The 19,222-nt window shown below is 42.5% G+C and overlaps 1 protein-coding gene across 4 annotated transcripts in view; it reads left to right on the top strand.

The window, feature by feature from the left end:
* Nucleotides 1-19,143, top strand: part of arfgef1 (ADP-ribosylation factor guanine nucleotide-exchange factor 1 (brefeldin A-inhibited)) — a 71,021-nt gene extending 51,878 nt beyond the window's left edge. For 2 of the 4 annotated variants that reach the window (XM_078162971.1, XM_078162973.1), the window contains 24 exons: nt 152-357; nt 497-581; nt 720-885; nt 1,758-1,909; nt 1,992-2,120; nt 2,209-2,367; nt 2,732-2,876; nt 3,036-3,126; nt 3,415-3,455; nt 3,603-3,772; nt 4,267-4,418; nt 5,426-5,598; nt 5,830-5,990; nt 7,183-7,313; nt 7,553-7,682; nt 9,914-10,049; nt 10,534-10,672; nt 11,003-11,075; nt 11,338-11,497; nt 11,586-11,725; nt 11,791-11,986; nt 12,252-12,390; nt 15,248-15,365; nt 17,737-19,143. In XM_078162971.1, the coding sequence (XP_078019097.1) occupies nt 152-357; nt 497-581; nt 720-885; nt 1,758-1,909; nt 1,992-2,120; nt 2,209-2,367; nt 2,732-2,876; nt 3,036-3,126; nt 3,415-3,455; nt 3,603-3,772; nt 4,267-4,418; nt 5,426-5,598; nt 5,830-5,990; nt 7,183-7,313; nt 7,553-7,682; nt 9,914-10,049; nt 10,534-10,672; nt 11,003-11,075; nt 11,338-11,497; nt 11,586-11,725; nt 11,791-11,986; nt 12,252-12,390; nt 15,248-15,365; nt 17,737-17,958 (3,414 nt within the window). In that variant the 3' untranslated portion in view covers nt 17,959-19,143. The remainder of the gene's footprint in view (nt 1-151; nt 358-496; nt 582-719; nt 886-1,757; nt 1,910-1,991; nt 2,121-2,208; nt 2,368-2,731; nt 2,877-3,035; nt 3,127-3,414; nt 3,456-3,602; nt 3,773-4,266; nt 4,419-5,425; nt 5,599-5,829; nt 5,991-7,182; nt 7,314-7,552; nt 7,683-9,913; nt 10,050-10,533; nt 10,673-11,002; nt 11,076-11,337; nt 11,498-11,585; nt 11,726-11,790; nt 11,987-12,251; nt 12,391-15,247; nt 15,366-17,736) is intronic. The other 2 variants (XM_078162974.1, XM_078162972.1) reach the window with 1 other exon arrangement.
* The last annotated feature ends 79 nt before the right edge of the window (nt 19,144-19,222 follow it).

Below are 19,222 nucleotides of genomic sequence, written 5' to 3'. Positions count from 1 at the left end.
ACTCAGTCAGTTCAGACCAAATTGGACACATGGGGTGTAACAGCCCCGCACAGCCTCTCCGTTTTTTTTGGCAGGATTTTCTGTCTTGTTCTAATTTGTATGCTACATTGAAGTATGTTAAAGTAAGACTGACTAACTTTTGCCCTGCCAGACTCAAGTGGGAGAATTCCTCGGGGATAATGACCGTTTCAATAAAGAGGTGATGTATGCCTACGTGGATCAAATGGACTTCCAGGGCAAAGACTTTGTTTCTGCACTACGCATGTTCCTGGAGGGCTTTCGGCTCCCCGGGGAGGCCCAGAAGATTGACCGGCTCATGGAGAAATTTGCAGCGAGATATCTGGAATGCAATCAGGGGTGAGTTTTCATCTCTGGCTGTAAAATCCTTACTATGGAAATAGCTGAATTTGATTTAACATGACCCACATACAACATGCTGCTATTAATATGCATTCTGCCTTTCCCTACCCTCCTCTTCCTCCCCTCAATTCTCCAGGCAAACCCTCTTTGCCAGTGCTGACACCGCATACGTCCTTGCTTACTCGATCATTATGTTGACAACAGACCTTCACAGTCCACAGGTGAGCACTCCACCTCAGCGAGGCGGCAGCCTTTGGGAATGTTCTGACAGCAGTCATTCCCTCTGATATTAGTGCAGCATAAATCACCGGGATTGCATGAGCCGCTTTTGACCCGTATCCTTGTTGTCGTCTGCAAAGGTGAAGAATAAAATGACAAAAGAGCAATACATCAAGATGAACCGCGGCATAAATGACAGCAAAGATCTGCCTGAGGAATATCTCTCTGCCATCTACGACGAGATTGCGGGGAAAAAGATCGCCATGAAGGAGACGAAGGAGCTCACTATGAAATCCAACAAGCAGAGTGAGTTGTGACTGAATGACTCAGCAAAGGAGGAGGAGGAGAAGGAGGAGGTGCAGACTCTCACATCTCAAAGATGTGATTCAATCTGAGGCTATGATTTCGGTTATTATCCAGAGCTGTGTACCTGATGTCTTTGTTAGGCTGCGATGATTAATTGATTAGTTGTCAACTATTAAATCAATTGCCAACAAATTTGATGATCAATAATGAGTTTAAGTGATTGAAAAAAAGTCAGAACTCTGATTCCAGTTATTTAAATGTGAATAGTTTCTGGTTTCTTTACTCCTCTATGACAGTAAACTGGATATCTTTGGGTTGTTGATAAATTTGAGGACGTCATCTTGGGCTTTGGCAAACACTGATTGACTTGTTTCACCATTTTCTGACTTTTTGTAGATCAAACAACTAATCTAATAATTGAGAAAAAAATCAACAGAGTAATCAGCAAAAAAAAATAATCAATAGTTACAGCACTAGTCTTTGCTGTAATGGTTTTGAATGAGACTTACCACTGTGAGCAGACAGCACACATGGCACAAAGACATTGCAAAAACATCTCGAATGGAAGAATTATGTGCAGTGCTGCAACTCTTTATGAAGCATAATGGAAATATACAATAGACGGTACATTGACTTGTTTGTTTACCATCAGTTGTTCGGTGAAAAACACTTCAATGAGTGGCTTAAAATTTTAATAGGCATGAAGAGGCCTATTGTCACTTTTGTCTCTGTATAATTCAGTCTCCTTTTGACACTCTGCAGAGCTTACTAGATGAAAAGCTGCAGTGTTTTTTTTTCTTGTTGACATTGTCTGGTTGCTGCGAAAAGCTCTTATTGCATGTGAATATGCGAACTTGTGTGTTTGTGCTCAGGTGTGGCCAGCGAGAAGCAGAGGCGTCTTCTGTACAACGTGGAGATGGAGCAGATGGCCAAGACGGCCAAAGCTCTGATGGAGGCCGTCAGCCATGTCCAGGCTCCTTTTACCAGTGCCACACATCTGGAGCACGTCAGGCCCATGTTCAAGGTAGCAGACACACACACACACGCGTCTATGAGTCACATTTTCACACACAATTTGTACACCTCATCTGTCTGTGTTTCCTCAGCTGGCATGGACACCCTTCCTGGCAGCCTTCAGCGTGGGTCTTCAGGACTGCGATGACACCGAGGTGGCCTCACTGTGTCTGGAGGGCATCCGCTGTGCCATCAGGATAGCATGCATCTTCTGCATACAGGTACTGCAGTCTAAACTGGAGGATCAGTGTCTTGCTGTATCTCATACCTGGCAGTATTCTGACACGCTGCCTTCTGTTTTTGTCTCAGTTGGAGAGGGATGCGTATGTGCAGGCGCTGGCGAGGTTCACCCTGCTCACAGCCAGCTCTGGCATCTCAGAAATGAAGCAGAAGAACATTGACACCATAAAGACCCTCATCACTGTGGCCCACACCGATGGCAACTACCTGGGCAACTCCTGGCATGAGGTTTGCAGTTCTTTCACTCACTGTATTCCCCCATATCTCAACTGTCTTACTGCACCTTATCTTCCTTTCCTGATCCAAGCAATGAGCCACAATAGGCCTCAATTCTCAGTGGGATATGTATATGTTTTCAGATCATCGTACCTTTATCTGTTATACAGTCATAGCTGTTTGTTGGGTTTAGGGTATTTTACAGCAACCAGTTGTACTTTGTTATTGGATCTTTCCTGACATCCCTTTTCCCACCAAATCCACATATCTCCCAATCAACCCTTCTTCCATTTAATCCCAATTTTCCCCATGTCCTCTTCTATTTCTCTTATTTGTGCTTGTTTCTCTAAATATGCCCCCGTCTTATCTCTTCTAGATCATGAAGTGCATCAGTCAGCTGGAGCTGGCTCAGCTGATTGGCACAGGAGTGAAGGCACGCTACATCTCAGGGACGGTGCGTGGCAAAGAGGGCTTCATAACAAGTACAAAGGAGCAGAGCAATGATGAATACCTGGGTCTAGGTCAGCACAAACTCATAGATACATATTGTAAAGCACTGTCACAGCACTTGTGGTTTGCAAGCGAAGCTGTACTTTTAGTAAATCGGTCAAAACCACACTAAATCCTTGATATTGATATTTGCTTTTATATTTTGTAATCCTCTGTGCTTTGCTCTCTAGTTGGAGGGACAGTGGACCGTAAGCAGATCGCCAGCATTCAGGAGTCTATCGGAGAGACCAGCTCGCAGAGTGTGGTGGTGGCTGTGGACAGGTACTGTTTCCATCCACACTGTCAAATGGAACAAATGATTATGTTGGTCGTAAATTTTAGTAGAAGTTACGGCAATAGAAGAGGACAAAACGTTCCATATGTCTACAAATTTTAAAGCGAATTAAGACAGGAAACACTTCTTATCAGAGGAAAACATTAGATTCAAAGAAACACTGATTGAAAGGCAGGAAGACATTAACTTGTTATGCAGTGGGTGTATGCTGTATGTTTGGAGCAAGCATCTACTTTTCAGATGTAGTTTACATCATCCTCATTTTCTTTTTTTAGGATATTCACCGGCTCCACCAGACTGGATGGTAACGCAATAGGTGAGTCCAGCTGATCCAGCTACATACTTTTATTCTTATTGTTTCAAGGACAGGTACATTCAGGCTGTTTTTATCGTCGTGCATCACTTTGCTGGTACAAAGCACCCTTTCTTTGCTCATTGCCAACGTCTTCTATTTGTTCGTCAGTTGATTTTGTGCGCTGGCTGTGTGCTGTGTCCATGGATGAGCTGGCCTCGCCCACACACCCACGCATGTTCAGCCTGCAAAAAATAGTCGAGATCTCCTACTACAACATGGGCCGCATCAGGCTGCAGTGGTCCAGGATCTGGGAGGTTATTGGAGACCACTTTAACAAGGTGGGTGAGAACTGGTTACTCCAGGGATGGAAATCATGAAACAGAAGCACGGTTTGTAGTGTAGCCCTGTTGTATAGAAAGATACTAAAAATAGTGTCATTGATAATGAGTGAGGTGTCGAGGAGTGACTGAGTGAGCCGCAGAGGACTGTTTACTTCCTCTCCCACCTTCTGTTTTACAGAAGGCTGATTTCAGTCACTGATAAACACAAATTGTTGCCAGAAAAGCTTTCTGTTAGTTTGTTATTCAAGGACACATCTCTCACTGAGGCTCTGCTTCTCACTGAGTCACTGCAAACTAGATTTAGTCTGTGTAAAATCAAATCCTCAAAATAGTCATTTATCATGTTGGAAAGTGGATTTCAAGGTTTTTTCGTTTCTGCTGCAGGGTGATCTGTGCATCTACAGTAGATGCTTATTATTCAGTTGGAAGGGACCTGCACTTAAATTTAAGAAAATGGTGATGTTACTGACACATGTTTTATCTTCGTGCAGGTTGGCTGTAATACAAATGAAGATGTGGCAATTTTCGCGGTGGACTCTCTCAGGCAACTGTCCATGAAATTTTTGGAGAAAGGGGAGCTGGCAAACTTCAGATTCCAGAAAGACTTTCTGAGGCCTTTTGAGCACATCATGAAAAAGAACAGGTAAAGTTGAACACTCACCCACAGAGTGAGCGCTTCTGTTGCTCCTCCCATGCAAGTCTGTGGTGCCGGGTGTTGCAAACACAAGGCCTGCACTGTGTCTTTGAGTAGTTACTATTTCTGGGCTGTTTCTCACATGGCTGCAGACTCGCACTCCCTTCCTCCCCTCAACCTCTGGAGCAGCTCTCTGCCTCCTCTGTTATTCATTCTCTTTCTTCCTCTGTCTCTACTTTCTCTCTTGGAGCAGTGAGTAAGCGTACTGTTCGCTCGGAGAAAAGCAGCAAGCAAACATTTCACTTGACCCATTTCAGTCTGTTTGCATTACCATTTCAGTGAATTCATGTAAAAAGCCTTTTTTTTAAGCCTGAATAAGTCTTGAATGGTTTTTAAAACAGCAATCAGTCATAAATTAGTTTGATTTTGCCGTCGTAATTGTCTGTGTGCAGTGCATCAAAAGGCAAGCGGTTTTGCTGCAGCACACTTTTCATTCATGTGAAAGAGGGAGTAGCAGTGTAAGTATAAATCCACCCACAGATTGAACAGGCTGAGAGCTTCAACAGAGAGGAGAGATGGCAGGCAGCCACGTAAACCCTGCAGCGCAGTGTGTCCGTTAGACTTGCTGCCCTCCACCATGGTGGTGTGTGCGTGTGCAATGCTAAGCGGAGGCAGAGCTCTTCTCTCATTCATAACTACTGAGCAATTAGGAATGCTCTTCACTATGGCAACAGTAAAAACCTGTCGTGGCAAGACTAGCCAGCGCTGGATTAATGATGCTGCCTGAAAATGGCTTATCGAGAGCTTTTAAAGATAATTAACATTAATGAAGAGATGAATTTCCGTCTTTTTAATTGATTGGCTCTCATGCTTCCTACTTTCTTGCCTTCTTTATTATGCTTCTTCATCTGTGGCTCTGCCTTTGACTTCTTCTCACCACTTTCATATTCTCCTCTTCCCTTAAACTCTGTTCCTCCTTCCAATTTACTCCTCTTAACCCACTATTTCCTGTCCAGGTCTCCCACCATCAGAGACATGGTGGTGCGCTGTATAGCACAGATGGTTAACTCCCAGGCGGCGAACATCCGCTCAGGCTGGAAGAACATCTTCTCTGTCTTCCACCTGGCTGCTTCTGACCAGGATGAGAGCATTGTAGAGCTGGCCTTCCAGACCACCGGCCATATCGTCAGTAAGTCCAGCACACAGACACCTAAGAAGGATAAGTAATGACTTAAATGACAACCCTCCTAAAATGGTTTTGTTAACCTTGTGGTCATCAGATTTTGGATTTGATCCCTCTCTCTCTCTCTCTCTCTCTCTCTCTCTCTCTCTCTCTCTCTCTCTCTTCATCATTTGTTTATCTACTTCCACCTACCCTTCTGTTATTCTGCCTTCATCTCTCCCTCTATCCCTCTCCCAGCGAATGTATTTGAAAAGCACTTTGCAGCCACCATCGACTCCTTCCAGGACGCCGTTAAGTGTCTGTCCGAGTTTGCCTGTAATGCCTCCTTCCCAGACACCAGCATGGAAGCCATCCGCCTCATCCGACACTGCGCCAAATACGTCTCAGAGAGGCCACAGGTCAGTGTCAGGCTGTGCTAGAGTTTATTACTTGCTGTAAATGTGCCATGTGCATAATCCTGAGTGATTATGAGACAAAATGCATTGACTTAAATGGGACCTATTATGCTCATTTTCAGGTTCATACTTGTATTTTGGTCTCTCTAGAATATGTTTACATGCTTTAATGTTCAAGAAACACTTCGTACTATCCGTGCTGAAACACGGGTATTCACCCTCTGTTGTAGACGCTCAGGTTTGGCTTGTTTCTTTAAGCCCACCCCCTGAAAAAAGCACGGTCTGCTCTGATTGGTCAGCGTTTCTAGGTTGAAAAATAGTGAAAAATCACCAATTAAAGGACAATCAGACTGTTCCAGTAGGGATATGATCCAAAAACAGGAAGAAGTTAGCAATATCAGCAACCAAGATAACATATTTCCCCGATGTTAGCATGTAGCTACATGTAGCAGTGTAGGCTACCTAATGTAAATACTTACAGATGCCTGCCAGGAGCAGATAACCATATAAAGAAATCGGTCACGATCTGACTTCATCTCGCTGCCAGAGCAAAAAACAAAGAGTATTCAGAGCTGTCTAAAGCCTGAGGTTTCGTCACGGGGATTACTTTTACATACGTTTACCTCTTTATTTGAAACCATGGCCATGTTTGCTATGAACATCTGACACTGTAACATCATATATGTGTCAGAAAATGAGAAAAAGCATGATAGGCCCCTTAAACTCTGCACCGTATTAGATAGACTGTGTATATTATAGGTTTGAAGCTATGGCTGTGAAAGAAGAACGTAGCGTTTATTAAACATAATTCATCCAAACAACACATGTATATGGTCTTATGAACATCTAGAGACAGAGTATAAGCATGTTGTGCTCAGATCATAAGCTGTTCACGAAAGGATGAATTAATGCAAGTGTGTAGTACTATGTCTAGCCCACGTATGTTAACATCATCCAGTGTGTGTCAACATGTGTCTTGTGCTAATGTTGCTGGTGCAGCTTTTGCATACTCATTTTCTCACCCTTGACATCACAAAGAGGCAGAATGTGCGCATCAATAAAGCATGACATAGAGTGGGTGTGTTTAGTGCAGATCAGGGGCATGTACAGTATGCATGGAAATGTGCATTTATTTAGGAGGGTTAATCCTCTCCCGAGGCAGAGATGGTGAACACGGCTCGTATTTCTCTGGCAGGCCTTCAAAGACTACACCAGTGATGACATGAATGTAGCGCCTGAGGACCGCGTGTGGGTGCGGGGGTGGTTCCCTATTCTCTTCGAGCTCTCCTGCATCATCAACAGGTGTAAGCTGGATGTCAGGACCAGGTAGGCGGGGTTCACCTTTAGCCTGCTATCTCAGACGGTGGGCGTCATTAAAGGCATTAAACTGAATGTTTTAACACCTATTAATTTAGATTTAAGATAAGTGTGAAGGCAGCAGTGAAGGCAAGTGTTTGCAAGATAGAAAAGACTTTGATGCATGTTGTAAAAAAAAAAAAGGAAAAAAAGCAAATGTCACCTATAGCATCAAGGAAAGGACAACACTGTGTGTGTGCATTTCCCAGGGGGCTGACAGTGATGTTTGAAGTGATGAAGACCTACGGACACACCTTTGAGAAACACTGGTGGCAAGACCTGTTCAGAATTGTCTTCAGGATCTTTGACAACATGAAGCTGCCTGAGCAACAGACTGAGGTACACAACAAGTCTTTCATCCTCAATAGCTGTTTCAGATCCTGTGTTTCACAGCTGGATATCTCAAATATTAAAGGAGCAGTGTGTAAAATTTAGGTGGATTTAGTGGCATCTAGACGTGAGGATTGCAGATTGCAACCACTGCAACAGTGTTAATTGTTCTGGAGGTTTTTACTGGGAGCTGAAAAAAAGTTGCAGACCGGCTGCTAGCTCAGCAACTGCTAATGTGTGCTCACTTATTTTTTCTTATAACCTAGGGTGATTTCACAAATAGTCTTCTTTAAACAAACCGAACTCATTCCTCTTAAAGTGGACCAACAGAAAAGGAACTCAGTTTTTTATGTGTTCATATTTTCAGTGCATTTGAAAGAGGACGCTTTCTGGTCCACTTCAGCTCTGATGGGGCCTCAGTCCTCTTTGTCTTCACACTATAACCTGTTTATAATATATACTGATATAGTTTTGTTTTTACTTTGACGTGACACTGCAGTGTGGTTACAAAGCCCCTCGCTTTCAGATTAATTTAAAATTGGAGGAGAACCTTAGTGTTTCTGTGGACTGTAGACTGCATCTGTTTGATGTATTCTACTACCACATCTGGAGACGTGCAGTATCTCCCGTGGACCAAACTACTCCTCATTCTGCGTCCTTGCAAGCGTTACAGGTCGACAGGGTTTTCTCTGTTTTTTTTTTAAGCGTCCCAGGGCAACAGCATGTGATCTAGAGGGCTCCGTACACTGGCAAAGAGCAAAGCAAACCTGGAGCACTTTGCATTCACAAGGCACAGGTTAAGTGAACCGCGCCACAGCGGGTCTGAGTACAGTTCACTTCAGAGGGGTCTGAGTTCTCTTGAAGTGTTCACATATGCACAAAAAATGCTCAGTCACCGCTCTCAGTCTGCTAAGAGAGCTGTAAAGGACTAAGTGGGAAAACATCCTTAATGTGTGCTTGCCTTATTTCTGATCCAAACATTTAAGGAGGTTTTCACCATGAGCCAAATTAACAAAAGGATTTGGTGATTTAAACTGGTAAATTACACAGAATAAAGCAGTTTAATGTTAATAAAATCAGTGTTTTCTGATGCTGTTTGGTATGTCAAGATTGACCCAGCACCTGCTAGTGTGTGCCCACCTTTTTTCTTTGATAACTTAAGATCCAGACTAGGGATAGACCGATATGGATTTTTTAGGGCCGATGCCGATACCGATTTTTTTCCATCACCCTTAGCCGATGACCAATTATGGACTGCCGATTTTCTTGAGCCGATATTTGGGGCCGATACTGCTTTTGCTCCCTCAATTTACATCAAAAAAATGACACAATGATAACAAATATTACAGGTCTCAAGTTTAAAATAAGAAACATTTATTGAACAGAAAAAAATACTAAAACAAGATGGAAAGTTGAGGTAGAACAGGTAGAATATTATTATTATTATTATTACACATTCAAATAAAAAAAAGAGTTCAGTGCTCTTAAATCTTCCAGTAATATCTTTATAAAATAAACAAATATTTAAGCTGAAGCATAAATAAAACAACAACTACTGTACACAGTAGGATTCGCTGCATGTGCGCTGCAGGGTCTTCCGGCAACACAGAGCTGCCCGTGGATGCCTGTCTGTAAATCATGCCAGGGCAAAATAAATCTGCGAACCCACGCACGTATCGGCCGATGCCGATACAAGTAAAAAACTCAAATATCGGCCCGATATATCGGCCGGCCAATGTATCGGTCTATCCTTAATCCAGACATTCAGGACGTCTTTTGCCAGGAGTCAAATTATGTGTAAAGGTCTTTTTCTCACCATAACAAACCAATGTGATGATTAAAACTAGTAAAACAAAACACTGAATAAAGCAGTGTTACATAAAAAAAAAAATCGTTTTTTTCCAGCACCGCTCATGGCAGAAGGACTGCTAACTACGGTGGCTAATGTGAAAGGCTCCTGGAGCCAGTGTTTGGTTTGTCCTTTCTGGGCTAATGTAGAAACATGGTGGTGCAACATGGCGATCTCTGTCAACGAGGATTGCTCCCTGTATAGATAAAAGGCTTTTATTTTCATCAAAGAAAACATACTTACTATTTTATATTCCATTTCTGCCAATATATCCCCTTGAATCGTACACACTGGACCTTTAAAATGCAATCCTGAGATGCAGTATTGTCTTGTAGTTTGTGCTCTTATGTTGATGGAAGAAATACTCAACAAGGTTGTGTTGCACCCTCAGAAAGCAGAGTGGATGACCACCACCTGCAACCATGCACTTTACGCCATCTGTGATGTCTTCACCCAATACTTTGAGTCCCTCAGTGACGTCCTGCTGGATGACATTCTGGCTCAGCTCTACTGGTGTGTGCAGCAAGGTGAGCATGCAGCATCCCTTTTTGGTTTTCTGCCATATTTATCCACAGACAAGTATCTTTAAGTGGAATTTGTGTGCAGTGTCCTCTTGTCTTTACGCAGCAACACAGAAAAGAGGAAGAAATTTTGCTCTTGAGATTATAGAGGTCGATATAATAAGAGGCATTAGGACAGTTATTGGCATTAGACATGACCTGAGCTCGGCTGAAGTGACAGAGCTTAAAAATGATCTCTGAGCTTTAATGTGCCACATCAATACTGGTCCACCACTTTATAAAAAGACGAAGGTGAAGCAAAGAGTCAATAAACGTTTTTAGTGTTTTTGGGTTGTTTTTTGGATTAAAAAAAGGCTCTTTGCACTTTATACATCGATACATCTTACCTGTTTTTCACTCTGTCTTTTTTAATCTACCCTTCCCTTGACACTCCCTCTTCTGGTCCAACCCTTCCTCCTCCTCCTCCTCCTCGTCATCTGTGTGTATTTAGATAATGAGCAGCTCGCCCGTTCAGGCACCAACTGTCTAGAGAATGTGGTCATCCTGAATGGAGAGAAATTCTCCCTGGAGACCTGGGACAAGACGTGCAACTGCATGCTGGACATCTTCAAGACCACCATCCCACACGCGTAAGCTGCTGCGCCGAACATAAAACCAGCTCCTCGTCAAAGCCAGAAAAACAAGCCATGCTCGTACATTTAGATGTTAATAAACCAGCAGTCTTAAACTTAGCAGTGATTCTAATTATAAACGGGGACATTAGTTGCTAAATGACAGTGATAAATGGAAAAACAAAGCAAACAGATATGGACGTATCATCCAACAAAGACTTTAAATAAATTAAGACTTTGTTTAGCTTGATGGATTTCCTGGCTCGGGTAATTTTCTTGCTTGGAAGTTGTTGGTTGTTTGTCATTCTGTCCAAGAATGAATGTGATTTACTGAATAAACTGTTTCAGGCTGTTAACATGGAGACCAGCAGGAGCAGAGGGAGAATACTTGACAACACAGAGCCTGTCAGACAAACAGCTGGTGAGGAAAGACGCCACTTTTCTGTTTTGCATGTGAATGAAGAACTGTTTGTTCAAGATTTTCTTTGCCATATTTTTTCAAGTTTATTTCAAAATCTTTTGGGGAATTTTACTGCCAGGAAACAAAATATTTGCCTCACTTCTTTCACACAGTTTTCATGTCTTATACATGATTTATATGCCTGTACTGTTTCTATAATTTCACATACTGTATATATACATATATATAGGCCTTGCTGTAACTCTGCCCACTTCGCTCTCAGGATTCCATCTCCCAGAAGTCAGTGGACATTCAGTCCCGCTCTGATGACCAGCATTCCATCAGCAGTGCTGATAGGGTTGCCATGGAGAACCGTCGGCAGAGTCAGTACAGCTCCGCCTCAGGCATGTGTGAGGACGGCTCCAGGAGCAGGACCCCAATAAGTATGCCTGTCGCTTTACTCAAAGACGCACTGCTCGTCTTTTTGTCTGCACGTGTGTTCTGACGAAAGTTTCCCCATATGTTCCACAGAGGTTCAGGAGCAGCGCCTATTCACTGCTTTGCTGATAAAGTGCGTTGTGCAGCTGGAGCTGATCCAGACTATCGATAACATCGTGTTTTTCCCCGCCACCAGTAAGAAGGAAGATGCTGAGAACTTTGCTGCTGCTCAGGTACAAATGTTTTCCTCTAACAAAATAACAGAATCACTGTGCTGTGTGATTAACACCAATAATAGTCTGTCATGTTTGTTTTGTTGAAGCGGGATGCCTCGTATGCAGCAGACGTCCCAGTGGAGACCCAGGACCAGGGCATGTATCGCTACTTGACCTCAGAACAGCTCTTCAAGCTGCTGGACTGCCTGCTGGAGTCACACAGCTTCGCCAAGGCTTTCAACTCCAACAATGAGCAGAGGACTTTACTGTGGAAAGCAGGTACGGCAAGAAAATCACTGCCTCTAAACTGTGATTAGCACTTAATCTTCGGCTGTGTCGCTTCTTTTGGTAGTTTGGGGTTAATAAGTAGAAGGGCCAAGACCAAATCCTCTGTGTCACATTGTCAACAAAAGTGAAAATAATTTGTGTATCTGCCACACGATACCACACCCTTCCATCAAGTTTGGGCCGGTGGTTTTTCTGTAATCCGTCTGACCGTCTGAAATTTAAAATGGCTTTGTGCATCTGTGTGTTTGTGCTCAAGGTTTCAAAGGAAAGTCGAAGCCCAACCTGTTGAAGCAGGAAACCAGCAGCCTGGCGTGTGGCCTGCGCATCCTGTTCCGCATGTACACAGACGAGAGTCGCCAGGACGCCTGGGAGGAGGTCCAGAGACGACTGCTCAAGTAAGGAACAAACGTGACGCATTCACAGCCACTGCAACTGCTGATCCTTCAGTGGTAGTGGATGGTCAGGGCAGTCACCAAGAGAAAACGTTGGCAGTGTGTGGTTCTGCAGACCTTGGATATGTTACACTTGTGTGTTTCATGGCTGTTAGGCACTACTTGTTTTTTGTGAGTCACTGCAGCATTTCCAGCAGTGATGTTGCCACCCAAAGCGTGTATTTTAAGCTAAAACATGATCTTTTCCTCAACATGATCAAGTGTTTTGTGCCTAAACATAACCACACCGATGGAATGTAAAGTTTCAACACATCTCCTGCAGAATAACGTGTAAATGTTACATATGCGGGTTTGCAAAAGCATACAACATTTATTCTGGCAATTAGGTTTGAATGGTAGTCAGTGGATCTAAGAATTAACTCTGCTCAGCTATCTCTATTAATATTAAACATGACGTCTTAGTAGATGCCACTTTTTTCCGATTGTTCTGACACTCCTCATCATCATCATCATCGTTGGCCACCACGCTAGCAGGAGTAGCAGTGTAGACTCCCTTAGCAGGTTAAACTACTGATCTTTGTGATGGTTCCTGTTGTGCTGCTTATTTTCATCCAGCTAATGATGCTGTCTGCACAGAGCACACTACTCCTGCCAAACATGTGTTAAGTGACAGCTGGAACAATACATCCTCGTGTGCATATGCCTGAGATTGTTGCTCTCAGTTTGACAGAATTCAGAGACTAATTGGAGGTTTTTGTTGGTGGTGGTTGGTAGATGAAAACACGATGAAGGCTTTCGGTGCAGGACATCTTTCTGCTGAAACTCTGCCGGAGTAAACTGGTTTAGTTTTTCAGTTTGTTGTTTGTGTTATAGAGGTGGACGTGGGAAGTTTTGGTTGGATCATGTTTATGATTTCAAAAGTTAAATATGAGAATGAACAAGAATAAATTAATGATTGTAATAATAGTGAAAATCTTGAGGGCAGTTCGTAGTTATTGAAAATGCTCTAAATCTTTCCTTTTACTATCTCTTTTAACTCTTTGAAATCGTGCATATTGGCTTTATTTTTTTTTTAAATCACGGGAAGAAGGCAAATAGAAACTTAAGAAATTACCTGATAATTAGCAAGATGTTAAAACGTTATAAGAAGTAACTTTAGTAACAAAGAAATGATCAAAAAATAAGCAAAAACAAACAAGGAAATTACCTGAAAACAACCAAAAAAGTAAATAAAAAAATCAAAAGCCAAACAGGAAAGTTTCCTGATAATAAGCAACAAAGAAAAGTACAAAAAAAAACAACAAGAAAATTACCTAAAAAATTGCTATAAATTAAACTAAATAATATCTATATTCATTTTTTGTCACATAATTTTAAATGTATAATTAGAACTTGACATTTTCGTAGGGTTTTTTTTTTTTGATAATTTTCGATTTTTTTAAAATACATTTTCAGACTAACTTCTTCAGGCTTGGATGCTTAAATGTTTGTGAAAGGCATTTGAACGCAGCACAAGACAGTGGATGTTGCTGTCGTCAGGTTTTAAAGGGTTAAAGAATCAGCTGGCACCATATTAAGGTTGTTGTGGCCAATACATCTGTGAAATAATGTTACTGACTGATAGTCATCAGTTTGTTGCACCCCTGGTCTGTGTGTGCATGTGAGCATATGCATACGTTCTCTGAGCTGAGGACTTTTTTACTGTTCAGAGCCTCACACGTCTCACACATTCACCATCACTAGCCTCAATGTGGGAATAGTAAAAAAATCACACTTTTCCGGGCACAGACGTCAATAGTTTCCTCAGAGGAAGGAGAAACCAAAAGACACTGACCCCCGAGAGGAGGGGAGGTTGTTTTGATATCACTATCTACAGTCAGTTACTCGTGGCAGAGGCACAGCGTGTGCACAGCTCGGCAATTCTCCGTAATAGATGCTCTCGCGCCGTATAGATCCGAAGGAATCAGCACACTGATGTTTCATTGTTCAGTCAGCACGGCTGTCATCGCTGCATCTTTATTCAGCGCCTCACAAACAGCCGTCACCCCCTCTCTCTCCCCCAGCCTCGCCCTCAAATTGATGATGATATCAAGATAAAGCAGAATCATCGCTTGTCTCTCCTACTTGCATTCGTTATTAGAGAGAAGATGAGAAAGAGTAGTGGAGGAGGAGGAGGAGGAGGAGGAGGAGGAGGAAGGATGGTGCCTCCGTGTGCGACTGGCTCAGAAATCCTAATTCATGAAGACACTGTTATGTGTCATCACGCCTGTATTTTATGTTCCTTTCCTCTCTCTCAAACACACCTCATCCTGTCATCCAGAAGCAGCACAGACGCACATTTATTCTTCAATTACACACACAAACAGATCCCTGTTCACCAGACGCCAGCACACATGCGAGTTTGATTAGTGCAGGGTACAAAGCTGACTGGGGAGGTGATTAGGTCGCAGAGATAAAAGTGCAACAGAGCTGCATGTGAGGGAGGAAGAGAGAGCGGGGTGAGCAGCTAATGGATGCCGCTGATGTCGAAAGAGGGCCGCAGGGTCATGGGAGAAAGGTCAGAGGTTGTGTCAGTTTCCCTTCAAGCTTAGACTGTGAAGAAAAGTGTCTAATTGTTTTCATAATAGCCTTAGTCAGTGGCTTTAATTAGCAGTTACTGATCGAAAACAATCTTCATCATCCCCGTCCCGGCAAATTTGTCATGTGATCAGCAAGATGGAGAAGCAGATGCTTTCTTGCTACAATACATTGCAGACAAAACACAATTTTTCTGTCATAATATCCAGAATTTTTTCTGTTTAATGTTCTCTTAAGGGGTTAATATACATCTCTGAAATGTTTCTCTCTCTCTGTGCTGTAGTGTGTGCAGTGAGGCTGTAGCGTACTTCTTGGCTCTGACCTCAGAGAGCCACAGAGAGGCCTGGACCAACCTGCTGCTGCTCTTCCTCACCAAGGTGCTAAAGATCAGCGATGAAAGGGTAAGGAGCTGAAACACTTGATGATGCCTCTCCTGACACATACAAGATGATTTAAGATGAGGTCTGACATCCAGAAATAACAGATGGGGTGATTATTTTCTCCGTTTTAACACTTCAGAGGGGATTATCACACTGCTAATATCGGTGTAACAGGCAAAAAATAGAGGGTATTTTTATACCACAATCCATTTTTAAAGCTTGTGTAAAGGGATAGTTTGTATTTTTTGAAGTGGGATTGTTTGAGGTACTTATCTATAGTCAGTGTATTACATACCACACATGGGGGTCAGCACACCCTCAGTTTGTATAAACAGGCTAAGGAATGAACTGTGGATGGGTCAGAAAGAAAACATATTTTAGCCACCTAAAAAAAAAATCCCACCTTCAAGAAGCAATATTACTTTTAGAATATTTTAACCACATTATCTTGCTATTAGACAGCACTTTACCACAGGTAGTCTGAGTGGGCGGAAGTTCGCTGCAAAGATCAGCCTCTCATTGGGCGGAACGAGCCACCCGCTGAAGTCCCGCCCTACCACCTCCGGTTGTGTAGCAGTTTTCAACCGTTTTCAACACGTCCTTTACTAACTTTTGCGGTGTTTGATCTTGCGGGGATGTAGCCATTTTTCTGCCATGGTTCGCGTCCTGTAGGCGATATTTTTGTGGGCGTGTTACACCAAAACCTGTTTCCCCCCGGCAATATTTTTGCAAGAGCACCGTTGCTGTGGCACCGCCCAGAGCGATTGTGATTGGTTGAAAGAAGTACAAGCAGCCGGGGCGTTTTTTTCTCCAATCTCAAAGTGAGAGTCGGCCCAGCCAGACCTTTCTTTTCTTGAGAAAGGTCTGGTGAGCGAGACTATACAACAGGTAACTGAAGCTGTGTTATTGCTCTCTTCAAAGCCAGACTCCATTGACAAAAACAGTTATTTAACCTGGGTGAAAATGGGAGCTGCTGGTCTATCGCTGCTTCGATTGTTAGTTAATTTTTTTGTGTTGTGTGGTTTAGGCTTTCAAAGGGGTTAGTTTGGATTTACCAAAGTCCCATAATAACACAAATGATAGAACTGATCAAGGCAGCCATAGCCCAGCAACTCCCATGTTCACCAAGGTAAAATAACTGTTTTTGTCAATGGAGTCTGGTTGCTTTGACACCATTTCTCTTTCACAAAGGGCTGTCTTCATCAAAGTAAAGCAGTGAAAAAATTTTCAAGTTAGCTAAAATACATCTTGCTACTGCCCCCGTCCACATCAGTACAGTGCTTAGCTTCTGTGGCAGTAGCCCTACCTGCCTCTCCAAACAGGAGGTGTGCCGACTGACATCTACTGTAGGTGATACACTATGTCCGAAATCACCCACTACACACTATATAATCCACTATAAAGTGATTTTGCCGTTTTGTAGTGCTGTCGGAATGTATAGTGGGAATCATTATACCGTATATAGTGGACTCAAAGTATCCCACAATGCACCGTGAAAAGTAGTGTACAACCGATGGTCACCAAGCAATATATCCCATCATGTATTGCGCCAAAGGAACGGACAGACTATATGGGATGGACAGCAAAATGGACAAGAGGAGAGAGAGCAGCTCTATTACAACCTGCTGTACACTCACATGTTTATGTGGGCTCATAATGCTAGCTAGTGTTAGAAAGCTGAGTTGCTGCTAGCTCTGATTTGTGACATAATGGCATAATGCATAACGTTTTACATTAAATTCACAAGTTAATCCATGACTGACTGGTAAAACAAACTTGAATACAACAAAGGTTAAGCAGAAAATCAGACATTAGTAGGGTTAGCTCACTATATAGTCCTCTACATAGAACTCCCCACATAGTGAGTAGGGAGTAGTGAATGAGTTAAAGATTTCCGACACAGGCACTGATCCTCACACAACCCCACTTTAAAAGATCTGAACTGTCGCTTTAAATATACCTTGTGCGCTTATTTAAACTGTTTACTGGGACTATGTTTGTTGTGTCCGGTTACACTATTTTAACAGACACATAATAGCCAGTCAGAAAAAATGTTTTTGTGGCCATGGCATTAATATAGTTTAACAATGAAGGGGAAATCTGTGGGGTGTAGATGGAGCAGATTGCAGCAGAGCATGAGCCAAACTGATTGCATTTTTGGATTAAAATATCACATTGGAACCATTTCAGTATTTAGATTTAGATTCATGAAACTGATAAACAGAAAAAATGTGGAAGACATGTTTACTCTAGAGCTCAAGAAAGTTAGAAGAAAATTATGTTTGTCACTTTTGTTCCAAATAGCTAACATGCAAACAGGATTTAAGTGCCTTAAAGACATGGGTGTGTCTGTCTTCATCTCACTTCTTTATCTCTCTGTCTCATCCCACAGTTCAAGGCACATGCGTCCAGATACTACCCTCTGCTGTGTGAGATCATGCAGTTCGACCTGATCCCCGAGCTGCGGGCTGTTCTCAGAAAGTTCTACTTGCGCATCGGCCTCGTTTTTCACATCGCACAGCTGCCTGAGCCCGAACCAGAACCTCAGCCGGCACCCGTCGAGCAGGAGGCGGACACAGAGGTGGGGGAGGAGGCTGGGGAGGAGGCTCAGTGATGCTGCACCACCAACAGCCTGGAACGCAGAGCTCTACTGAGGCCTCCACCTCGGATCTGTGCAACTGTGCTGTGGCTCTGCGTCACCTCAGGGCCCTTCACGTGGTTTATGCCTGACTTAAAACAGCTGATTATCAATCGGCTATCTGCTACCACCCACCCGCACCCTTAACCCTGTCACCACACACACACACAAACAGACACGCCTACACACACACAAACAGCCCAGACAGAGTACTTGATATCACAATGAAAACAGTAATGTCTTGTACAAGGTGTAGCGATGCCTCCACTGGATAAAACTACTGATTAACAACTGACAGTTATCCATATCTCTGATCTGCTCAGAAGGAATATATTTCAAACAATGTGTGCTTCTTACTGTATATTTAAAAAGTAAAGAATGAATGGTTTCAACAACATGCAAAAAGACATATTTAGTAACTATGAAATGTGACATTTGTCACACATTGATAGTAACGATCTTTCTGTCTGCACCGCAGATGGCTAACATTAGTATTGATAGCCTCTTGGATGAATCTAGTTGTACAGATCTGCCGCTATGTAATATAATCTTATAACACTAGATTTCATTTATTTTTGTTTATTGTTTTTCCTCCTCTGGATTTGCTGCACTTGATCTCTTTTTTGAATGCACTGGAGATTTTACTTTTGTGATAATTTATTTGACTGTACCATCTCCTGCAGATTGTCCTACACAGTATGATTTGTAATGGAACACGACCGTGGAAAGTGAAGGGTTAAATTATTCCATTTTATATGTTCTTAGGTTTTTATCGGAGGTAGGTGATAACAGGGCATCTGAAACTGGAAGATAAGAGAGCAACCTGATGCTAGCTGCTTTTGACTCACTAGTCTGTTTTCATGTTTGAGTTTAGTTTTCACTCTTGTGTACAAAATCAAAAGTTAATAATATATTTAATGTTTTGTTTTTTTTTCCTTTGGTTTGGGGGAAAGGTATATGTATAGAGAAAATGACAAATGTTAGCTGTGCTTTAAGTATGAATGGGATGCATTCCTGCTCATGGATGTAGAAAACAAAATGTATATGATACAGCAATGTAAAGTTTTCTATGTTGCAAAAAAGATTATGTACAACTTTCTGTACAATACATCATCTGGCATTCTAATCAGGTTCTAGGTCAATAAAGTTTTTGAACTTGGTTGATTTGAAATGCTGAATCACTGACTTCTAAATGACATATCTGCTAGCTATTTATTTTCTCCAGTAATGATCAGCCGGG

The sequence above is a fragment of the Epinephelus lanceolatus genome, chromosome 20, assembly GCF_041903045.1.
Source record: "Epinephelus lanceolatus isolate andai-2023 chromosome 20, ASM4190304v1, whole genome shotgun sequence".
Lineage (NCBI taxonomy): Eukaryota > Metazoa > Chordata > Actinopteri > Perciformes > Serranidae > Epinephelus > Epinephelus lanceolatus.
Note: the sequence above shows the minus strand (reverse complement) of the source record. Positions and strands in the feature narration are given on the sequence as shown.